Source organism: Physeter macrocephalus, chromosome 13, assembly GCF_002837175.3.
Source record: "Physeter macrocephalus isolate SW-GA chromosome 13, ASM283717v5, whole genome shotgun sequence".
In the NCBI taxonomy this organism is placed as follows: Eukaryota; Metazoa; Chordata; class Mammalia; order Artiodactyla; family Physeteridae; genus Physeter; species Physeter macrocephalus.
Window position 1 is genome coordinate 81,589,578 of NC_041226.1, and position 22,764 is coordinate 81,612,341.

The window sequence follows — 22,764 nt, forward strand, 5'->3', positions numbered from 1 at the left end:
CCGTCCTGGGGGAGGGGTCAGTCCTGGGGAGATCAGTCCTGTGGGGGGGTCAGTCCTGGGGGGATCCGTCCTGGGCGGAGGATCAGTCCTGGGGGGGCCAGCTTCCAAGCGCCTGCCTCAGGCATGCACCTGTGACCTCATGTGGGGGACACGAAATTGGGAGCTGGCGGTCCCGGCCGGGCCGAGGGAGGCGGGGGGCGGGGAGGGAGGCGAGGGCAGGTGACAGACATGGAAGGACCTCGTATGCAGGAGCTGCATCAGAGCCTCCGCTCGGGAGGGGGACGAGCCCACCTGTGGTGCTGCCGTCAGAAGCACCTCACAGGTTTCGCTTGCTTTACTGACCAGCTCAGGTCCAGAGCAGGAAGGGGGAGCATGCTGGCCTGAGGTCCAGGCGCGCAGAGAAGGCAGCTGCTCTCCCCTCGCCATGTCCTGGGGGCCACAGCCCCGAAGGCACGTCCCACAGGAGTCAGAGCCGCCGCCGAGGCCTCGCGAGAAGGCGCGTGAGTGCGGCAGGTGTTTCCAGTGCCGCCCCCGAGACGGCCGCACACGCGAGTCCTGACTCCAGTGGCCCTGCCCACGGCCTGGCCCCCATCCCGGCTTTATCTCGGGGGACGGTCCCCACTCTCAGCTGCAAATCAGGATCACCTGGAGAGGTTTCTAGAAAACACACTGCCCAGGCCCCACTCAGAGGACCCCCTTTAGGGGTGGGTCACGGGGTAGCACCTTCAGTCCCACACCTGCCACCTCCTGACACAGAGCCGTGACGCCAGCCGCTTACACATGGGGGACACAAATCTCACCCCCGGCCCCTGGAGGCACAGGAGCCCCGGGACAGGGTGGTTCTGCGCCCAGATGGCACTCCCCGCCGGTGAGGATGTGGAGAAACTGAACTGCTTGTAGGAATGTAAAACGGGGCCATCCCTTTTCCAAAACGGTAAACCCGGAGTAACCATTATAGCCCAACAGCCCACCCCCAGGGGTATGTCCTGGAGCAATGAAAACACATCCACACAGAAACCGGTACGTGCGAGGTTACAGCAGAGACGACCCAAGCGTCCATCAACAGAGGACGGACACACCGAACGGGGCCCCTGACCCACTGGCGCCTTCAGCTCTGACGCTAACGCTCAACGAGAGAAGCCAACACAAGAGGCCACACAGGGTGCCGTTCCCTTTACGTGAAATGACCAGAACAGGCTCGTCTGCGGAGACAAAGTGGATTCCCGGTTGCCAGGGGCTGGGGAGCAGGGAAAGGGAATGGGCTTCTCTTTAGGGAGGTGACAATGTTCTAAAATTGATCGCGGTGATGGCCACACAACTCTGAGTACAATACAAACCACAGAACTGTACATTTTAAATGGGTAAATGATATGGTGTGTGAATTACATCTCAATGAAGCTATTTTTCCAAAACGAAAAATTTAAAAAATACATAAAGATGTCAGCAAGTCAATAACAGAATTAAATTCTAGGGTATATCGTGCTTAAGTTTTTTTTTTCTCTAAGGATATACGGATATAGAATAAAAATAAAGACCCATGTTTTTAAATAAAAGTGGGGTTACATTATTCAACCTGATATACAGCCGGCTTCTTCCTTTAACGTGAGGCCATGGACCACTTCCCAAGTAAGTAAAGGCCAAACAGCACCTGAGGTCTGAGCGACCACAACCGCGGGACTCACGCCTTCCAACACGCGGACAGCAAGCCCTCCCCCACGTCCACCACCGGGAGCGCCCCTAGCCCTGGTGTCCTCAGGACAGTCCCCGAGGTGGCTTGCTTGGTGGGAGGGCATCCTCCATCCTGGGCTCTGGGACCACGGACCTTCCAGGAAGGTCTCCATCAATGTTTACCAACTCTGCTAAGCTGGTGACCAAAACTACTGCTTTCATTTGAAAAGTTTAAATTATTGGTGAGGCTGAATATCTGGCAAGCGTGTGTGTGAGCACCTTCTGTTTCGTTTTGTGTTGAAACGTCTTTGGCTCATTTTCTGTCAAATGACCATCTTTTCACATTCTTTTCAAGTTCAGGATACTAATCCACTGAGACCTCTAAAATTTATGTTCCAAAGTAAAAGACAAGTACCTGACGCCCAACACACAAGGAATACGTTTGTCGTCCACGAACAGGGACAGGCAGGCGACCCGGCTGTCCCCAGCAGAAGCCCAGGGGGTCCCTGCACAAAGGCCTCCTCGGCCCAATCGTGGCCTCTCTCAGGTCGGGGCTGGCATCGGCAGGGCCCACAGGGGCGTGAGGGAGCAGGGCAGACATCCTGGGGGTGGGCCAGGCGTGCCCCCTGGTGCCCGCACGTGGCCAGGCCACCCCCTTCTTGGTCGACGGGAAAGCCTGCAGTGTTTCTTCAAGGGGGCAGAGTTGGAAGCGTATTTTTCCAAAAGAAAAGGAAGCTGTGGATGGTGGGGCGCGGGGTGAGATCTCCCCACGTGCCTGCAACACAGGCTCTCCTTTCTGGGGGACTCAGAGGCGCCGCACGGCCCCAGCGCCCCCGCCGGCGCCTCTGCCTGGGCATCTCTGCGCACAGCTCAGCAGCAGCGGAGGTATACGCCCTGCGCCGTGGCAGCCTTGTCCAGATAAAGGGAAAATGCCGCCCAAAGGACTGGACGCCCTTAACTACCGCTATCCGACAAGGGGATTAAAACGTGGCCGCTGGCCTCTGAGGCCGGCCAGAGCGCGTTCCTCGCTAACTACAGGGAGAAGTTTAAATGCAGTTTCACAGAATTGGGAAAAGAGAAAAAGCCTCCGACACGGGAAGCTGTTGGCCTCCCGCTCCGCGAGCCCAGACGTGCAGCCGAGAGGCCCCGGCAGGGCACCCCCGCGGGACCGCAGAGTCCTTCCCCGGCCCCCCCAGAGCCCGGCTGGTACTGCCCTGCCCCCGCCGGGGCCAGACGCGAGGTTCCCCCCGGTTTCGTGCTGTGTGCTGTGTCCTATGTTGCAAACGCCAGCACCCGTTTCCCAGCATCTGGGGGAGGGGAGCGCGGGAGCCTCGGGGACGGAGGCGAGCCTCCCCGCAAGCCCCGGATGCGCCACAGGGCAGCCCTGGCGGAGCCCAGGGGCCCAGAAGCGGGGACCCGGGGCCCACGCCGAGGCCCAGAGAGAGCTGGAAGCCAGGCGGGCAGGGCCCGTTCTCCGAAAAGGGTGCCAGCCGGCTCTGAACAGCTCTGCGTTCGGCTAAGAAATGTGCAGGTGGTTAAACCACTCACTAAAACCTGGATTAAAATTCATGAAACCAAATACTGTATTCAGGCGTCCAGAGAGTCGGGAAGGGAGGGGACTCGTGCAGCCTGCACCCCGCACGGGCTGGTGCTCGTGGGACCCCAGCACCGGGGGGGCCCGCACCCCAGGCGCGAACCGCCCACGGCTGCCAGAAGCAGGAGAAGCCCTGTCTGGTTTCTCCCTCGCTTCCTCTAAAAGGCGATTGTAAAGCAGCGCGGCCCCCGGCACCTGGGAGCTTGTCTCTGAGGCTTCCGATGAGCTACTGCATCTCACCGGGCGGCCGAATGCTCAGCATCTGGTGCTGAAGCCTCCCCCTAAGCTGTGGGCCACGGCCTGAACACAGGGAGGGGCGGCTCCCGGGAGAGAAAGCCGCCCCGTCCACGCGAAGGGCGGATGGGGAAACGATGGCCTGCCCGCCCCCCCGGGCTTCAGGCAGATGTGAACGGAGGGAGGCAGCTGACCCTCCCGGGCAAGGAGCCTTGGAGGTCAGACGACAGTTTTCTTCCAAATGCTGCGGAGGAAGCATCCCGCCTGGACCCCACCTGGGCCAGTCTTGGCCCGCAGGACAAGGCGGGATCACAGGGCACAAGGGCACCCAGGGCTCCCGCCTACAGGGCCGGCAACACGCTCTTCCAGAAGCGCAGGACGCCAGCCGATGTCTGTGCCAGAGCCCGGCCCTCGTGGGAGACCTGCAGCCCGCTGCCCTGGCCTGAGCAGCCCAGGGTGGACGGCCACGTGGCCTTGGCGGGTCCCTCACTCCTTCCAGACTCAGTTTCCCCATCTGCTCACACGGGCTGCGCCCCACACGGGACGCCCACGAGCAGCCCCTCCCCTCCCCCCACCCCGCCCCCAGAGAAATCTCGTGTCCTCACCAACAACTCACACCCGGACTGTCCTTTTAAGGCCTGGCCACGCTTCTTAGGGTAACTGAAGCCCCCGGACTCCAGAACCTTGAGAAAGGCCCCAAGGGAAGGAGGGTGTCAGGGAGAAGCCTGGGGGCGTGAGGGGCCGGCAGCCTGGGGAGCTTTTGGGGACCCCAGAGGAACCCATGAACCACAGCATGCCGACACCCAACTGCCCAGCCCACAGCTCCAAGGGGACTGACTGTCTACTCGGGGGGGTGGACAGGGCAGGCCCAGGGTCTCTCCCTGCAGGGTGGTCTCTCCCTGCAGGGTCCCAGCCTTACCTGGGCCTGGGCACGGCGGTCAGATGGGCATCTGGGAAGCCCTGTGAGAAGCCCCACATCCTGAGATTCAGGGGCTCAGTGAGGACTGGAGCCCGATGTCGGGGGGATGCTCCGAGCTGAAGGCCCACCCTGGACCAGACAGCTCCCCAGGACCTGGGGGAAGGGTCCCCGCCTGGAGCTCCCCAGGACCGGGGGGAAGGGTCCCTGCCTGGAGCTCCCCAGGACTGGGGGGGTGGAAGGGTCCCCGCCTGGAGCTCCCCAGGACTGGGTGGGTGGAGGGTGGTGTGGAACGTCTGGGCCTGAGACCTGCATTTATGTCAAAAAGACTTATTTTTTAAGCTTTAACCTGAGAAATTAGAGAGAAAAGAAACATAAGGAGAGATGATGCTATTTGTACAGTCTCATAATCTCAAAGTTGGTGTTTTCTAGTCAACAACTTGGTTTTCATTAAGAACATCTGAGAAAATGACGTCTTTCTTCCCAAACCACAGACTCCCTCTTGTGCTGTCACGCCCTAACCCCAAACAACGTCTCCCTCCCGGAGACAAAGACCGAGGAGGCCACCACACAAAGCTCTATTTTCTGAGCGATTTGCATCTCTCGGAAGGAACAGAGAGCCTCTCAAGTCACTGACCCGCCGCATGCTCCTTGGCTTCCAAGCCGGAAGTTCGCGCCCACCCGCGGGGGAACAGCCTTTCATTCGGGAAAATTCTTGGCGAGAAGGACAGGATTAGAGATTCTGTAATGACACCCAAATCGATAAGCGTGGTGATGAGCTAGCTCCTTCCTCACTGTGCTCTAGAAAGCGGTTATTTTACTAACTTCTAATTTTATGTAAAAAAAACCCCACAAAAACCTACCAACAAAAGAACAAAAATACTGCCCATAATCCCACTCTCCAGAAAAAGTAACCACATTGGCGTTTAAGTCCTCACATACCAGACCATTTTTAGAGCCATGCCAGTTTTTTAAACAAAGAGGAATCTTACTGTGAACACAACTCTGTAACTTGCCTTTAGCGCTTGACAGACACAACCAAACTCTGCGAGAGGCGAGCAGGCACAGTGGCGGGGTCAGCGCCGTCCGGTCCAGAGGCCCACAGAGGCGGGAGGGAGGGGCTTCTGGGCTGGATATGGCGGGGGGGGGTGGGGTCCAGGCAGGAGGCTCAGCACAGCCTCAACAGAGCTGCCCTGGGGGAAAGTGAGGGTCAGAGTAGGAGCCCCTTCCTGCCTGTCGTGGGGAGAGGCGGGCAATGTCATCCTCAAAATAATCACTTACATGGACAAGAGGAAGTGAAAAACTGGCCCTTCATGGAACACGCCTGCAAACGACTGGACCAACCCAGCCCCTAAGAGTTCCTATTTTTAACTGTAGCACGAACGTGCTCCTTTTACTGGATAGGTCGGTGGTTTTCTCCACAGGCAGCCTTCGGCTCCGCTTTGCCCTCCCGGGGACCCCAGGACGCCCTCCGCAGAGGCACTGCGGCCCCAGGCAGGCAGCTGACCCACCCGGACCCTGACAACCCAGTTTCAGAGAGCCTTTCCGTTTAAATAAACGGTAAAGAAATGATGACTTGCCATTTAAATCATTAAAAATTATAGCTGTAAAAAGTTAAATGTGAACACCGTCCACTTGCACCATCAGGAAGATACTGTTCTCAGGAGGACAGAACTCTCCCCGAATCACCGTCCTGGAGGAGGGACGGGCCGGAAAAGGCTCCTTCTCCCCGAAGTGTCCGACCCAGAGGGTTCCCCCAGTAAATCTGCAACAGCAGACCCCTCTCAGCGCCCACTGTCCCACGCCAGACATGCAGGAAAGGAAGGCAGGAACGGTGGCACCTGCTCATGGGAGAGCGGCGTTCTGCAGACCCAGGGCGTGGGGACACCACAGAGCCAGGCCGCAGCCCGATGCCCAGACCCCCTGCCCCTGGAGACATGAGGGAAGGGGGTGTGCGTCCTCCCTCTCGCCCTCATGCTCCATCTGCACCCCAGCCTGAGGGAGGACAGACCGCGCTGGGTGGCACCGACCCTCTGCGGCCACCGAGGCCCCTCTGGCTACGAGCCCCAGGCGGGGCACCAGGTCCTGCCGGCTCTCTCAGGTCCAGATCAGATGTAGGCTCTCTGTTTCCTACAGCAACTTTGCCAAGCAAATGATCAACCCTCCCAGGCGATGCTGAGCTTGGAGGACGATCCGGGAGTTAGGACCACGACACAGCAAGGCGTGCAGCTGCTCCACGTGGGCAACCCTGAACCCCGACGGCTGCCGGTGCCGGTGGCCTGTCCAGGGCGCAACGCCCTCCTCGTCACCCAGGCATGCCCCCTTCCCTCCACCCTCGCAGCTGCCATCTGGGTCTGGGTCTTGTGCCGCTGGGCTCTGCCCCCCAGATTCGGCCCCTCAAGAACTGAGTTGCATTAAGACACCACCTCCTGTGACCTCCACCCGTGGTCTCTGGCCTTAGGAATTCCCACAGGACGTGTTCAGACATCCCTCTACCTTCTGTGTCTCTAAACCTCTCTCACACTTTCCATTCCTTTGTGTCTCTGGGGTAGATTTCTATTTTTTTTTTTTTTTAAGATTTCTTTGATGTGGACCATTTTAAAAATCTTTATTGAATTTGTTACAGTATTGCTTCTGTTTTATGTTTTGGTTTTATGGCCACGAGGCATGTGGGATCTTAACTCCCTGACCAGGGATTGAACCTGTACCTCCTGCATTGGAAGGCAAAGTCTTAGGCACTGGACCACCAGGGAAGTCCCTCTGGGGTGTATTTCAAATGTGCCTTCCACTTTACCAATTTTCCCTTCAGCTATGTCTAATCAACTATTTAATTCATTCACTGAGTTTTTCATCTAAATTCTTGTGATCTGCATTTTTAGAAATTCTGTTGGATTCTTTTTCAAATTGGTGCAGGCATTCTTCATCGTTCCTTATCCTGCTCATGTTTTCAATCTTGTCTCATTACCTTTAAGTTCACTAAACTTTGTTAGCTGACATTCTGCAAACACTGCAGGTATGATTCTGCTGTCTGCTGTTTCTCTTGGAAAATGCACATGGCGCTTTATTTCTGTGTTCTTTGTGCTTTTTCTCCTCTGAGCTCAAGCTCCCTGAAACATTATACTGGAGAATCCTGAGACCTAGATTGAAGGAGAGGAGTGGATTTGCTTTCGACTGCCCTGTCATTGCCTCAGAAGGTGTTACAAACTACTAACCCAAGACTGCATTAATGTAGGTGTGTGGATTGTGGTTTTTGAACCACAGATGTGGTGTGGATTCAGGCTACACATTCACAAGAGCCAGCTTGTGATTTCAAGTACTCAGCACCAAGTGGAGGCACAATTTTCCTTGCTAACTTCTTTTATGGAGCAGGTTATTTGCTTTTGCCCTTACACTGTAGAGTCAAGGTCTGGGGCTACCAGCTTGCCCCTCACCGGTATAAATAGGGGTTTTGCCTCAATACTAAATGGCCACATACACCCATATTTTAGAATCATTTTTAAAATTGAAGTATAGTTAATTTACGGTGTGTATTAGTTTCAGGTGTACAGCAAAGTGATCCAGGAATATATATATATTCTTTTTCAGATTCTTTTCCATTATAGGCTCTTGCAAGATATTGAATATAGTTCCCTGTGCTATACAGTAGGTCTTTGCTGTTCATCTATTTTATATATAGTATTGTGTATGGTTAATCCCAAATTCCTAATTTATCCCTCTCTCCTCCCCTGCTATGCCCTTTGGTAACCATGTTTGTTTTCTATGTCTGAGTCTGTTTCTGTTTTGTAAATAAGTTCATTTGTATCATTTTTTTAGATTCCACATAAAAGCGATATCATATATTTGTCTTTCTCTGTCTGACTTACTTCATTTAGTATGATAATCTCTAGGTCCATCCGTGTTGCTGCAAATGGCATTATTTCATCTTTTTCATGGCTAAGTAATATTCCATTATATATATGTACCACATCTTCTTTATCCATTCATCTGGTGATGGACATCTAGGTTGCTTCCATGTCTTTCTTGGCTATTGTCAATAGCGCTGCTGTGAGCATTGGGGTGCATGCATCTCTAAGAATTATGGTTTTCTCTGGATATACACCCAGGAATGGGACTACTGGATCATATGGTAGCTCTGTTTTTAGTTTTTTAAGGAAGCGGTGATCTCCCTGTGCTATGCGGCAGCTTCCCACTAGCTATCTAATTTACATTTGGTAGTGCATATATGTCCCTGCCACTCTCTCACTTCGTCACAGCTTACCCTTCCCCCTCCCCATGTCCTCAAGTCCATGCTCTAGTAGGTCTGTGTTTTATTCCTGTCCTACCACTAATCTCTTCATGACATTTTTTTTTCTTAGATTCCATATATATGTGTTAGCATACGGTATTTGTTTTTCTCCTTCTGACTTACTTCACTCTGTATGACAGACTCCAGGTCTATCCACCTCATTACAAATAACTCAGTTTCATTTCTTTTTATGGCTGAGTAATATTCCATTGTATATATGTGCCACATCTTCTTTATCCATTCATCTGTTGATGGACACTTAGGTTGCTTCCATGTCCTGGCTATTGTAAATAGAGCTGCAATGAACATTTTGGTACATGACTCTTTTTGCATTATGGTTTTCTCAGGGTATATGCCCAGTAGTGGGATTGCGGGGTCGTATGGTAGTTCTTAGTTTTTTAAGGAACCTCCATACTGTTCTCCATAGTGGCTGTATCAATTTACATTCCCACCAACAGTGCAAGAGGATTCCCTTTTCTCCACACCCTCTCCAGCATTTATTATTTGTAGACTTTTTAACGATGGCCATTCTGACCTGTGTAAGGTGGCACCTCATTACAGTGAGGTTTTGATTTGCATTTCTCTAATAATTAGCGATGTTGAACATCTTTTCATGTGTTTGTTGGCCATTTGTACGTCTTCTTTGGAGAAATGTCTATTTAGGTTTTCTGCCCATTTTTTTATTGGGTTGTTTGGTTTTTTGTTTTTAAGCTGTATGAGCTGTTTGTATATTTTGGAAATTAATCCCTTGTCAGTAGTATCATTTATAAATACTTTCCCCCATTCCGTAGGTTGTCTGTTCACTTTGTTTACGGTTTCCTTTGCTGTGCAAAGCTTTTAAGTTTAATTAGGTCCCATTTGTTTCTTGTCTCATATTTTTTTAACCTCTTGGAATTATTTTGCGTAGGTTTGTCTCTTTATTTGCTGTAGCTTTAACTTTCTGCTTACAGCACACCCTGACTTATCTGGCATGTTAGATAAGCACTCAATAAATATTAATTGAGCTAATGAATAAATTAACCTTTCAAAAACTAAGCTTATTAAAACTGTCTGAGGAAAGCAGGAATGGTCTGTGAAGGGTTAGACGCTCTGATGAGTTGGGAGAATCACCCCGGCATAATCACTAGAGTTAACTGGCTTCTGGTGACAGTGTTTGGGGGCTGCCCCTGATCCTGGCTGTATCACAGGTAGCTGATTTCCCAGAAGAGACAATGTTACTACACCACTATTTTTATTTAGCTCTCAGCCTCCCTTTTCTGCTCCAACAGCACATTTTCTTGTGCCACCAAAACCAGAAACTGTGATTTCTATTTCTAAACTTGCACGAAATATTTTCAGGAATGGTCCCCATTTCTCGGCCTCAACTAAAGCAGAGGTTCCCAAATTCCCTTCCCAGAGACCCTCAGCCGGCAGGTCTGCGGGGAGCCCAGCTTTGCAGAGACGGACGCTGATTCTCCAGGTTTACAACCCTCTCACATGGACTCTTCTCCTGGGGAGATCACGGAAATCACCCCGAGGGCGACGGCAGCACCTTCAACATCAGCGCCAAAGCCACACGCGACTCCCGACAAACCCCTCAGCCTTCTCGTTCTCCTTCAACAAATTACTTCAGAGAATCCGGAGGGTGCATTCAAATAACCCAGGGCCGCAGGAGCAGCCCTGCCAGCCTGGGCGACAACGGGGCAGACGGAGAAGGGAAGTGTCTCCATGTTTCGGGGGCAGGAGATCTTAACAGTTTCTAAAAGTTAAATTCATTAAGTTATCAGAACGTGCTGTTTGTCCCCACTTAGGAGCAGCAATATGCAAGGATATAATTCATCTGCTAAAAATGTTCTCAAGCCCAAGATAGCTCTTTGGATGGACCCACTGTCAGCACGGGCTCCAGAACCACTTACTCTGGTCGGGACTCCACCCGGCTTTGCCGTCCTCCCCCCAGACTCACGCCACCGTCCCCGCCCGCCTGCCAGGGCGGCAGAGGGCCCCCTCACCTACCCACCCCCTCTCCCGGAGACATGCTGTGACCACAGGTGCCACCACTTCCTACCCCAGGGTGGGGTCCGGGGCCGGCAGGCCTGGAGCTGGCGGGAAATGCAAATGCCCTACCCTACCCGCCCGGGGCGACACCCGGGCTCTAACAGGCTCTCCGAACGGTTCCTACACAAGCTGGGGTGAGGGGCACGGACGTGTTTCTTAGGCTGCAGACCTCTCAGTCTTAAAGGCTTAAACGCTGCCCTCTCTCACCTGACCCCTCTCTTCCTCAAATCTAGCAACAATGCTTTCTAGGTCTCTGATCTCTGTGAACAGTTACCTCCACCCCCGTCCTGAGCCTCTTTAGAAAAAGGAAGATGGTAAAAAAGACAAGCTTCCCAAATATTCATGCTCTGAAACCCTTGGTTTGGACTCTTCTGTCGCACTACATACTGCCCAGCTCATCTCGACTTAGAAAGTCCTCATCCACCCCTCAGCCGACCAGTAAGTCTGCGTGCTCCGTCCTTCCCGCGCTGCCCCGGTCATTACGGGCATTTAGGGACCACGACCCCGTAACTGCCCCGGGAGCCCGTTCCTCTCTCAGGCCGAAAGAGGGGATAAGGATCGGGTGAGGACACCCTCCACGCAGAAGCAACTGTCAGCATCAAATAAGGCGGCAGCAGACGTTACCAGAGTGATTTCTCCACGATTTTGGTCCTGAAAACCTCCTCCTGGTCTAGGTTCACGGTGCAATAACAATCTCGCATCTTGTTTGGCCCCGGGTAAGTGGGGAGGTTTTTGGCTTCACCTAAAAAGCAAATGTAAATCTATCATCAGTTTAGCATGGATTTAGTCTCCTTGTTAAGCACAGACACCTTTCCCAATGATGGATTTATTTCACAGCAAGGCACCTGCTCCCTCCTGTGTGTTCATTAGCTCTTCATCAGGTCTCGGTTTTCTTGCCACCAAAGTATTGATGAGAAAACCTTCTGTGCCGTTACAACGCAAGGTAACATACACATTAACCTCTAGAGCAATGGATTCCTATAGAAGCAGCGATCCATTGGCCTAGGAATTAAGGATTGTTTCGTTTTACCCACATTAGTCCCTTTAACATCTTCAATGTTTAAACTTTGGTAAGATACAGAGACATTCAAATGTGTCCTCTCGCCCACCTTCACACACACAGCTCAGCAGCGCCCGCAGCTACCTGTATTCACGTTGTTGCCCAATCAATCTACAGAACTCCTTCACCTCGTAAAACTGAAACTGCACCCACTAAACAACAGGCCCCGTTTCCCCGCCACCACCCAGCCCCTGCCACCCACCTTCTGCCCAGGGACCTCACCGAAGTGGAACCACACACCGCCTGTCCTCCTGGATCTGGCTTATGTCACCGAGCGCAGTGTCCCCAAGGCTCAGCCACACCATGGCCCGAGACAGAATTCGCTTCTTTTCCGAGGCTAACGTTCTGCTTCTCTATTCATCCCCCGGGTCCCTTTTTATTTTGAATTTAATTTGATAGTATTAGGTCAAAGTTGGGGCAATAATTAAGAAGGAGGACTCTTTTTTTTACTGATGAGGAAGCTACGAACTCCAGCTGTTTAGAAGCCGGTGAGGAGAAGTTTGGGGGGGGGGGACCAGCCACGGGCCATGCCTCCCCGACGTACACTGGAGAAAAGGGAGGAGCTGCCAACGGCCCCGTGGAATCTTGGACGCCGTGTCGCCTTTGATCTTGGGTCTGGCCGAAGACCATTAGCAAAGCCGCAGCTGCTGGACCCTCTGCCAGAAGCTGGGAGCGAGCTCGGGCTGCAAGTCCAAGCAGCCCCTTTGCTTGTGGACTCATCGGGAGTAGAGGGGCTTGCAACCACGGAGGAGAAGCCCCCTCCCCGGAAGGAACCCCCACGAACGAGCTCCCGCCTCCCAGGGGCCTCCTGTCCCCCGGCTGGGCGTTTGCAGGCGCCAGACCCAGGGCCAGGAAGGGGGCCAGGGCTGAGCACCCAGCACCCACCAACGCAGCCCAGGCGCGGCCGACACCTGTTAGTACCACCCAGGGCCGCACTACCTCCTCTGGTTAAAACTGAAGGAAAAGCAACAACAACAGAATGCAAACCAAAACCTCAGAGCTCAGCACCCAGAGGAGCCACACCCACAGCCCACAAACACACTTGACGCCGCTCTCGGGGAAACACGCAGCTGGCAACTTCCCGCTGCGACCTCCCAAGGGTGGAGGTGAGCTTGACGGCCGCGAAGTCTTTCTCTCAAGCTTCTAATTAGCCTTATTGCTCGGGACGGAGGAGAGCGGCAATGAACAGAAGTGGCTCAGTAACCGGGTGGATGTTTTCCGGGCCAGTAAACTGAGGGCTTGGAGGCTTCCTAGCAGCCCCAGCTGCACTCTGCACGGGCAGATCTGCCGCACACGCGGCCGGGACACCAGGCCTCTCCTCCGGGCCTCGGCTTCCCCAACCGTAAAAGCAAGACAGCACACGTCTCCCAGCCTCCTCTAACTCAAAAGGTTCTAGGAATTTTTCTTTTGGGAATCATCAGGGAATCGTCAGTGACTCTCAGGTGGTGAAGAAAAAGAAATAACACATGCATGTTTTCCTAGGGGTGCGATTATCCTCAGGGCACCTCACGCCGCAAGGCTCCGGGACGTGCCGGTCCAGGAAGAGTCAGGCACAGAACCACGGACCATCTGAGAAGAGGCGCGTGACCCCGGCCCGGCTTCGAGCCCGTTGTTAAGTGTCCAGAGACAGACTTTCCGATGGCTCCTGGCAGATGTGAGCAGTCACGTGTGCACACGCAGGTGCGTGCAGGGGGCGTGATGACCCACATCCGAAGGGGCCCAGCGGCTTCCCGCCCGCTTTCCAAGCTGATTCACGGTCACAATCTTCCCCCTCAAACCGCCCGGCTCTGCTGACTCTCCAGCTGACTCCTCTAGGATGTGACCCTATTTCCTGCTGGAACTTTCTGGGCAACAAATGAGATATTTAGCTGCAAGTTCCTGTGCTTCTTAAAAGTAGAAAAAAACCCCTTTTTTTGAAAGTCTTATTGGAGATGGCCATTGGGGGAAAACACAGAACTGGGATCTTTTTTCTGTTTATTCCCGGAAGAGCCTCGGAACGCAAGCAACTGACACCTCTCTTCAAGGACAGAAGAGACGGACGCGCCTCCCGGGTTAACAACCGGGTTAACAGCTGCGAGACGCCGAACACTACCTTGTGTGGCTGTGAACGTGGCCTGGCTCCCCGCCTCCCACCCCGGCCCTGCCCCACCCCACGGGTTACACAAACAGCCCGGTTGCCATGACAACGGCGACACCAGAGCACCGGCAGGCAGAGCCGAGCCAACATTTACGAGCGGCTCAGGCCAGGAGGGTCGGGGGTGGGCCGGCACCCGGTCCTGGCCGTGTCGGCTGCCCAGGGTCCTCCAGCTGGGGACCCACCGTGGCCCAGGGGGCTGGGCGCGGCGTGTTCCAGCCCCACCCGGAGCAGATGACGTCTCTTCCGCGCGTGTTACTTGTGCCAAAGGCCGGAGGCCGCTCCCCTCCCTGGATGCAGATGAGGGGCCTTTCGTCTCCCTCAAAGGAGAAGAGAGCCGTGACCCTTTTTCCAGTGTGTGGAGACATTTACCTAAGAAGGTAAAGCCATGTCTCGTATACATCTGTTGAATGACTGGGTGGATAAATGCCTGCAAGGAAAAAGGAAAGTAAACTCTGGTTTCCACGAGCCAAGTCACATTTTCATACGCCTCCCTCCTGTCACCCACGTCTCCAAAACGTACACTGTTCACCCATCAGAACTGTCTGCTGGTGGATTTGATAAAGACAGTAAATTGGCGCCCAGTACCATCTCTGAACCCTGAATTTACTAACAGAAGTAAAAGGTAGCACTTAAAAATCGGTAATGAAACAGCAAACCTGTGTCTGATTACGGGCGTCACGCTCGGGGTGATCACAGCCAGAGAGCCCCAGACCCACGGGCAGCTGGGTCTCCAACCTGACCCGGTGGAGGGAAGAGCCACGTGTGGACGCCCACGCCTCCCGCAGGGCCGTGCGCGGTCTTCGTGGCACCGCTAGGTTCCGCCCTGACGAGGACGCCCGCTGCCCTTGCGCGGCAGCAATGCTGTCTGCACCCCAGGAGGGGTGTTGGAGGTCTAACCGGCCTGGGCACCGCACGTCAGCCAGCTCACCTCCGAGGGGCTCTGTCTTGTCTGCTGCCCTCGAGAAGACTGTCCTCAGCCACCCCAAGAGAGACTCCTAGCCGTGAGCCTGGGGCCTCAAGTCTGCCACTTCCACGGAGTGTTGGAACTTTGCTCTTTCCTACTCAGTGTGTTGGCTTTCCCTCAGCTACAGGCCAGCCTCTGCAAATAACACCTAGACAGGTACTCGAGCCCAGTGCACTAGCCCTGTAAGAGCGACCCTCCCGGCCCAGGGCCTCTGTGCACGGAGGCAGGACACGTGGAGGAATTACGGCCCCCGGTGCTCCCGTCCTTACATGGGCTTTCTGGTCATTCTAAACACCTAACGGGTTTACAAATTCTGGCAGCCAACACAGCTCGCTATACCTACATAAAAGCCTACTGGTCTCAAAAGATCAGTTTCGTGATGAAAACATTCTATTTCCATGAATATATTTTCGACTGCCTTGCTGTTTTACTTTAGCACTTGATAGTAAATAGAACAAAAGTCCGTACAACCTGATGAGATTGGATTTTATAATCAAGTTACCAACAGCCTCCTCCACTGCATGCTGATTTACAAGTCAGGGGAGATGCGGGCTGAGCTGCCGGACCCCGCAGGGCTCGGCTGCTGTCTGCCCCCGGGGAGGGGCATGACCACGTCACAGGAAGATTTACTAACATGCATCGCAGGTTTCCTCCAATTGCCCGAAAGAATAGGTGACAACATGGAAGACAAGTTTAAAATAAGGCTGTGGAAATTAAACGTTCAACATACGGTAAGAGGGCGGGAAGTTACACCTATCCAACCCCACCGTGAGCGGTTCCGAGTTCCCCGGTAGCTAAGGAACAAATGGAAATATGGCGGAACACACATTTCTCATGATTTACCTAAAAATGAAACACACCAGCTCTCCAGGAGGAAACACCTTGAAAAGAGGGACTGGCATGTCTTCCGAGAAAATTTTACAGAAGATGCAGAAACGTGCTCAAGGGTTGCTTCTTTTCTGTCCTCATCAGGTGGGGACTCTAGTGGCGACCTGTGAGAATCGCTTGGCACAGGAGGGGACGCCGACGGGGGCCGAGGACGCTGGGCGGCCGGGAGTCCCAGGAAGAGCCCGGTGAGGCCCCACTCCGCACGCAGACAGGACAGGGTCGCCCCTCAGGCCCGGGGACTGCGGGGTGGAGGGACCCCGGAGGAGCCTCTGGTCGCCCACCCCTCCTCGCTGTGGACCCCACGGCCGCGCCTGGTCTCGTTTCCCCTCGGCATCCAGCACCCCAGTAGCGCCGGGCAGATGATGAGCATCCCTGAGATGTTTGTCCCAGGGATTAAAGGACAAAGTCCGTGATGAAATGACCACGCACGGCAGCCTCTGAAGACGCTCGCCAGAGACACGACGTGGGGACAGGCACAGCTCTTATTCTGCCCCTCCGAGGGGGACTCCCGTATCCCTCCCTTTGGTCTGGGCTGGCCTCAGGGCCCTGACTGCCCGGCCTCCTGGGAGATGTCAGAGCCACGTGCCTCCACCCTGGCCACTGGCCACCCTCTGCGCCCTGAGCCACAGGCCAGGCCCCGGAGGCCACCGCTGGGGGACAATGCAGGTGCCTGGACAACCCGGGCCCGCCTAACTTCCCGGCGCCCCGCACGGTGACGGACGCGTCTTGTGCCTGCGGGGCAGCCTGCCCACCGTGGCTCCATCCAGGCCTCACGTCCAGCCCAAATCCCTGGCCCCGACGTTGTGAGCTGTGATAGCACAGCTGTCAGACGCTCACGGGGCTCTAGGCAAAGCCGCTCTTCACCGCGCCCCTCCCTGCACACGGTGAGGACGTAAAGGTGTGACTAACCCGGCAGCGGGGAGCCCAGGAGACACCGAGAGTCCCTCCAGGCGAGGAGACCCTGCCCCGCACCCCTGCTGCCTTCTGACTCTGACTCAAAGTACCTCCGACCCTAATGAGGGTAATAACGAAGCGCGGCAGCCGTGCAGCCGGGGGACACCCGGGCTCCGGCAGCACCGGCGGCAGCTGCGCGAGCGCGGCGGGGGGCTGGACCGCACAGCGATGACCCAGGGCCTTCCGGGCCGCGAGCTGACCCTCAGGTCTCAGCCGGGGGCTGGCGGTGAAGGCAATGCTCTCCCTGCACGGTGATTTTTCAATTCTGAATTCGCTGACGCCATTTAAAACTGGTGATTTCACATTTTTCTAATCCAGGACCCTCACTCCTTTAGAAAACTCAGAAGATCCAGTGGTGCTGGGCCACGTCCCCGTTTAACAGTCCCTGGCCGGGTCGGGGCAGCCCCTCCCAGGGGCACCTGTCCGCCCTCCTCATGTGCAGCGACTGTCAGATTCTATCTTGTCGCCGCCCAAAGACTTGTGGAAAGAAGTACCGACAGGAGCCCCCAGCTACACGTGGGTCTGTTCCTGCTGCCTGAGGCCTCCACCCGCCCCTGGAAGCTTCCGTCTCTCCCCATGGCCCAAGCACCGGTCACCTTGAGGGACGGGAATTTCTGGCTGGATGGAAGGCCCTGCAGGGCTTGCGGGGGTCCTTTGGGGCACAGATCTGTGGCACCCCTGCAATCATGAAACGCAGGGCTGGCACCACCTGCCGGGCTGCTCGGCCCGGTGCCCCGACACCCGTGGGAACCCCCCAGCTTCCGAGCCGGCGGAAAATGCCGGGGCTGCAGGGGGTGGGTGGGCGTCTGTCTCCTCCACCCTGGGCTGTGCCCTCGCCCTCAGTGCTCCTTAATGCAGAGCCCGGCAGACCCCCTAAGGCAAGGGGGTGCAGAGCACCTCACACACTTCTCTGCTTGAACTGAGAAGGCCTTAGAATCTAAAGAAAAGTGCAGTTTAGGCTTCTGGACAAGAAAGAACGCCTATGGCACGAAGAACAGCAGGTGGAAAATCGTCCATTTCTCCACGTTCAGACTGATTTTGTGGACAACAGCACAGCCCCAGAATTATTTAGATCTTTCATCTGAACTGAATTCAACCTATTCAGCACCTAAAAACACACAAAATATTAGCTAATTTTGCTTTTACTTAGAGGCTGGTCTTTTCCCATCGGGAAAAAAAAAAGCAAGCGCTAATCTCTTGTGCTTTTCCGATTAAGCTAGAAATGAAAATAGTTTTCTTGGACAATAACTCAATCCTGAAATAAAAGCTGTAAAATTAAGCCCAGGGAAAAAGAAACCACTCGTTTCCTTTAATTTTAGAATGCTGTGGTGAATGGGTATTTCTGATTCCTTGGAACCTGAAAATTTGTGCCTCTGTTTAGGACATACTTTTTCACCTAATGCTGCACTTCTAAGGGCTGCTAAGGCCAGAAGAGAGTAAGCGGCACTGACTCTGCCAGCCTAACCCTGGGGACACACCTGAGGGGCCTCGGGGGACGGTGGAAACGGGGCAGCAGGCGCCCCAGCAGGCACTCGGGGGCACACGGCCCCCCCCAGGGCTCCCTCTGGGGGCAGGACGAGACGGAGGGGCGCTACGGGACGTACACGCTCGCTCAATCAACAGCACTGTCAAAGGTCCCACGACTGAGACACAGCATCTGACAAACGTGCCGGTCGCCAGCTGTGCCTCTGTTCTCGCCCCCGGCCTGCGACCAGCCTCGGGACCCTCCCCACCCGGGCTCCGGGCACCCGCGCCTCGTCCGGGTGGGAATTCCCTCCCGTCTCTCCTCTTGACTGTGAGCCCCTCGAAAACAGGAGCAGAGTCTGAAGAAGCTGGGGTGCCCCCGAGAACCACTGTTTGACAGATTTGAATACATTTGTAAACTGCAAATCTCCCGATTAATTGTCACACCACGAGAAGATGTTAGTTAGCTAGCTGGTTACTAAGATCAATGAAGAAGCTTCTGGAGAACAAAGTAGGGAAAACACCTAAGAAATAAACAGGGATCAAGAACATCATTATGTGCGACATCACGATGACTAAAACAGCAGCTGAAGACGGTCGGAGCTTCACCCCAAGTCAAGACCCCTCCCCCCAGCTCGGCTCCCCGGCTCCCCGGTCCGCGCTCTGCTTTTACTAACTGCACGGGAATTTCTAGGAGGTTATCAGTAAAGGGACGGGGTGAGAATTTCAAGGTAGCTGAGAGGGTGAAGGACAAAAAAGAAACAGAGACGGCAGGGATATTACTAGATTTTTTTTTTTTTTTAATGAAACAAACTAAGGTGAGGATATTGTGGAAACTTCGGGAAGTGAGGACCCCTGGATACGAGCTCCGCAAGGGCAGGGAGGCCACCCCCTAGGGTCCCTGCACATGTGGGCAGCGATCAGGAGGTGCCCGTGAGCACAGACGACACAGAACAGAACACAGCCCTCGGGACGTTTCCGCGCTACGAGACCCAGATGTGAGGGGTGAGGAAGGGACCCGAGGAGAGCCAGGAAAGGTGGGGACGCCCGGGCCGACGCCTGGCGGTGGCCGTGGCCAGACAGCCATGCCCGCAGCCGGCCGTTGGCTGCGACAGCCATCCTGCACGTGCCTGGCATGTACAGGTGTGTACGTGCATGTTTTGATCTTCATTTTTTAACAGATTTATCGCAATAGGATCGGCGGACCATAAAATTCACCCATTTAGAGTGCACAATTCAATGCTTTTAGCACATTCACAGGGTTGTGCAACTATCACCCCTCACACCCCACACCCCACTCCCAGGCCCTGGCAACGTCGTTCCACCCAAGGGTCCTCATGGTTTGACCAAGTGTCAATTCGGGGTTCAAGCTGCCTTCCCCTCACGCCTGCAGGCCGCGTCCCAGCTGGGGCAGCAGCTCGAGTGCATTAAACGGTCCACGTTTCAGTCCCATCCTCAGCCTCCTTCACAGGCTGCAACGTGCCGGGTCCTGCTCCCACTGGAGATTCGGGGTAAACAGGAGCTAGCACGGCACCCAGGCAGCAGCGACCACCAGGCCGCGTGAGCGCCGCCCGTAAGGAGCCAGGCAGAACCCCCCCTGCCGCGGCTGCTCCGCCTCGCCCTGAGTGACAGGTCCCTTCCTGGGACCGAGAAGGCAGCAACAACAAGTTCCCAGAATTAGACTTCCTGGCAGAAGGGTAGTTTGTAATTTTCATACACACGTATCGCATTGCCAAACAGCTCTCTGGAGCAGCGATTCACAAGGCTACCACCTCATTTGAAAACGCTCTTTCCCAGATCCTTGCTAGAACTGAGTCATCGAAATCACGCATCTTTGCCAGTCTGAGAGGTAAAAATGCTGTGTGTGCTTTGCCCTCCGTTTGTTAAGGGCTCTTTTTGAAGAACCTGATTCCATTCCATTTATTCGGGAGATGAAGCTGCGCCCAGCCTCTCCTGTCCCTCTTCTCTGTCCTCCGAAGGACAAGGGCCCCCAAACCAGCCCTGACAAGGGTTAGCACACCCAGCTCTGATGACGGAGGCTGTGAAAGCAAGGGTTAGGGAGCTGAGACCTCCTTTGCTGCCAAATTCTGATTTTCCAGCTGTGTCTAGATCCACCCTCCTGACTAGCCCTACAATATCCTGCGGTGCACAGACTGGAGGGGCTGAGACCCCCGCACGGCCAGATGCAGCAGGGGGTCCGCCCGCCCTCCAGCAGGTCCCCTGGTGAAGGCCAAGGGCCCTCAGCTCGGGTTAAGGGCTGCCTGGCACCACTGCAGTCCAGGTTTCTGGATTCTGACAGCAAAACATTCTTCATAGCTTGCATTAGTGTTATTTTGAATTCAAGGAGGAAAGACAATCTGGAAAATATGAATTTGGGGAAAGTCGCCAAGTGCAGTGCAGCCATGAGCCCCGCTGGTCTCAATGAGCAAAGGAAGACGCCTGGCCTCCAAAGACCCCCACTCCACTGGCAGAGGAAAGATCTAGGTTCATTTTTCAGAAACAATCCACATACGACCCCACCCTGTATATTTTGGTACTATTTTTGCTTTTCTTTTTCCCACACCTTTCTCTGAAAGAGTCCTGTCTTGAACTTGAGGAAGAAAACACAAAGCGGTGCAGCCACAGTGGGAAGAAAAACTTAAAACACAGAGTCACCAACCAGCCCAGCAATTCCACTGGAAAGAAGTGAAAACAGGTGCTCAAACAAATACTTGGGGACTTCCCTGGTGGCGCAGTGGTTAAGAATCCGCCTGCCAAAGCAAGGGACACGGGTTCGAGCCCTGGTCCGGGAAGATCCCACATGCCGCGGAGCAACTAAGCCCGTGCGCCACAGCTACTGAGCCTGCGCTCTAGAGCCCGCGAGCCACAACTACTGAGCCCACGAGCCACAACTACTGAAGCCCACGTGCCTAGAGCCTGTGCTCCGCAACAAGAGAAGCCACCGCAATGAGAAGCCCGTGCACCGCAACGAAGAGCAGCCCCCTCTCGTCGCAACTAGAGAAAGCCCGCGCGCAGCAGCGAAGACCCAACGCAGCCAAAAATAAATAAATAAATTTATTTTTTAAAAAACAAAAAACACACGTGTACGTGAATGTTCACAACAACTCTATTCATGTTGCTAACACACGGTGTACCCTCCGTGTTGCCAGGGGGTCGGGATGAGACACGTCCTTACAGGTGACTCAAAAGCTCTAGAACTAGAGCACGTAGTGGCACCACATGTAAATGTACTAAATGCCCCTGAATTGTACACTTAGGAATGGCTAGACTGCTGAATTCTATGTTATGTGCATTTTACCACATTTTAAGCAAAACGAAGAAAAGCTGGTTACGGGTGCAGACAGGGCGGTGGTTGTTCAGTGTGACGTGTGTCGCTCACGGCCACGCACCTCCCCAGACCCTTTTCTGGAGAGAGAAAGGGTGGGAATAAATAAATACCTCTTTTGGAGTGTACATTTGATTTTGTTGTTTTTCATTTGTACCTTTTTGTTGGGGTGCAACACACACTCGGTTAACAGAGTTCCACGGTTTCCCTCCGTGCACGGCCGGGTAAGATGGGGAACATTTCCTCACTCAGCACATCCTCAGGCCCCTCCCCATCCAGAGCCTGGCCGTCTGAGAATCCCACAGCATCATCGGTTTGCCAACTCCGTACCTCATAAAAATGGAGCCAGGGCTTCCCTGGTGGCGCAGTGGTTAAGAACCCACCTGCCAGTGCTGGGGACACGGGTTCGAGCCCTGGTCTGGGAAGATCCCACATGCCGCGGAGCAACTAGGCCCGTGCGCCACAACTACTGAGCCTGCGCATCTGGAGCCTGTGCTCGGCAACAGGAGAGGCCGGGACGGTGAGAGGCCCGCGCACCGCGATGAAGAGTGGCCCCCGCTCGCCGCAACTGGAGAAAGCCCTGGCGCAGAAACGAAGACCCAACGCAGCCAAAAGTAAATAAATAAATAAATAAAAATGGAGCCAAATCCACTAACCCGTTAGGGGTTGCGAAACGGTAATAGTCTTTGAGTTTGGTTTATAAGCTGAAGTAATTTTACGAGAGTGCCCCTCTTCCGCCGTTTACCGACACGCTGGCGCGGCCCACACACCACGGGTAAGCGCTCGGTAACCGCCTTTTATTTACCAAGTTTTCAAATAATGAATTAGCTCCCCGTTGTCCTCAGAAGGTGGATAATTTGAGTTTTTTGTAATTTTTTTGCAACTATTGTTTTTTATTGAGATTAATTTATACAGCATAAAATTCAACCTTTTGAAACGTACGATTCAGTGCTTTTTAGTTCGGAGCTGCACAGCCATCAGCACTAATGCCCAAGACCTTCCTCGCCTGAAGCAGAAGCGCAGCCCCGTGGGCACTCCCGCCCCAGCCCCACGTCCACGCGCCCGCCAGGCCTGCCTTCCCTGGACGTCTCGTGCGACGGAAGCGTGGCCCTGGCCTCGTGTCCCAGGCTCCCCGCGCGTGGCCGGCGTCAGGCGGCATCTCTAGGGTGTGGGCGCGGCCTCACCGGGACACCCGCCGGGTGACCGGCGCGCGGCGGGTCGTCAGGACGAGCGGCTCCCCG

The 22,764-nt window shown here is 54.6% G+C and overlaps 1 protein-coding gene across 1 annotated transcript in view; it reads right to left on the reverse strand.

Moving 5' to 3' along the window:
• Nucleotides 1-22,764, reverse strand: part of RASA3 (RAS p21 protein activator 3) — a 97,299-nt gene that overhangs the window by 49,853 nt on the left and 24,682 nt on the right. The window contains exon 2 of the mRNA XM_024117441.3: nucleotides 11,356-11,473. Within this exon, the coding sequence (XP_023973209.1) occupies nucleotides 11,356-11,473 (118 nt within the window). The remainder of the gene's footprint in view (nucleotides 1-11,355; nucleotides 11,474-22,764) is intronic.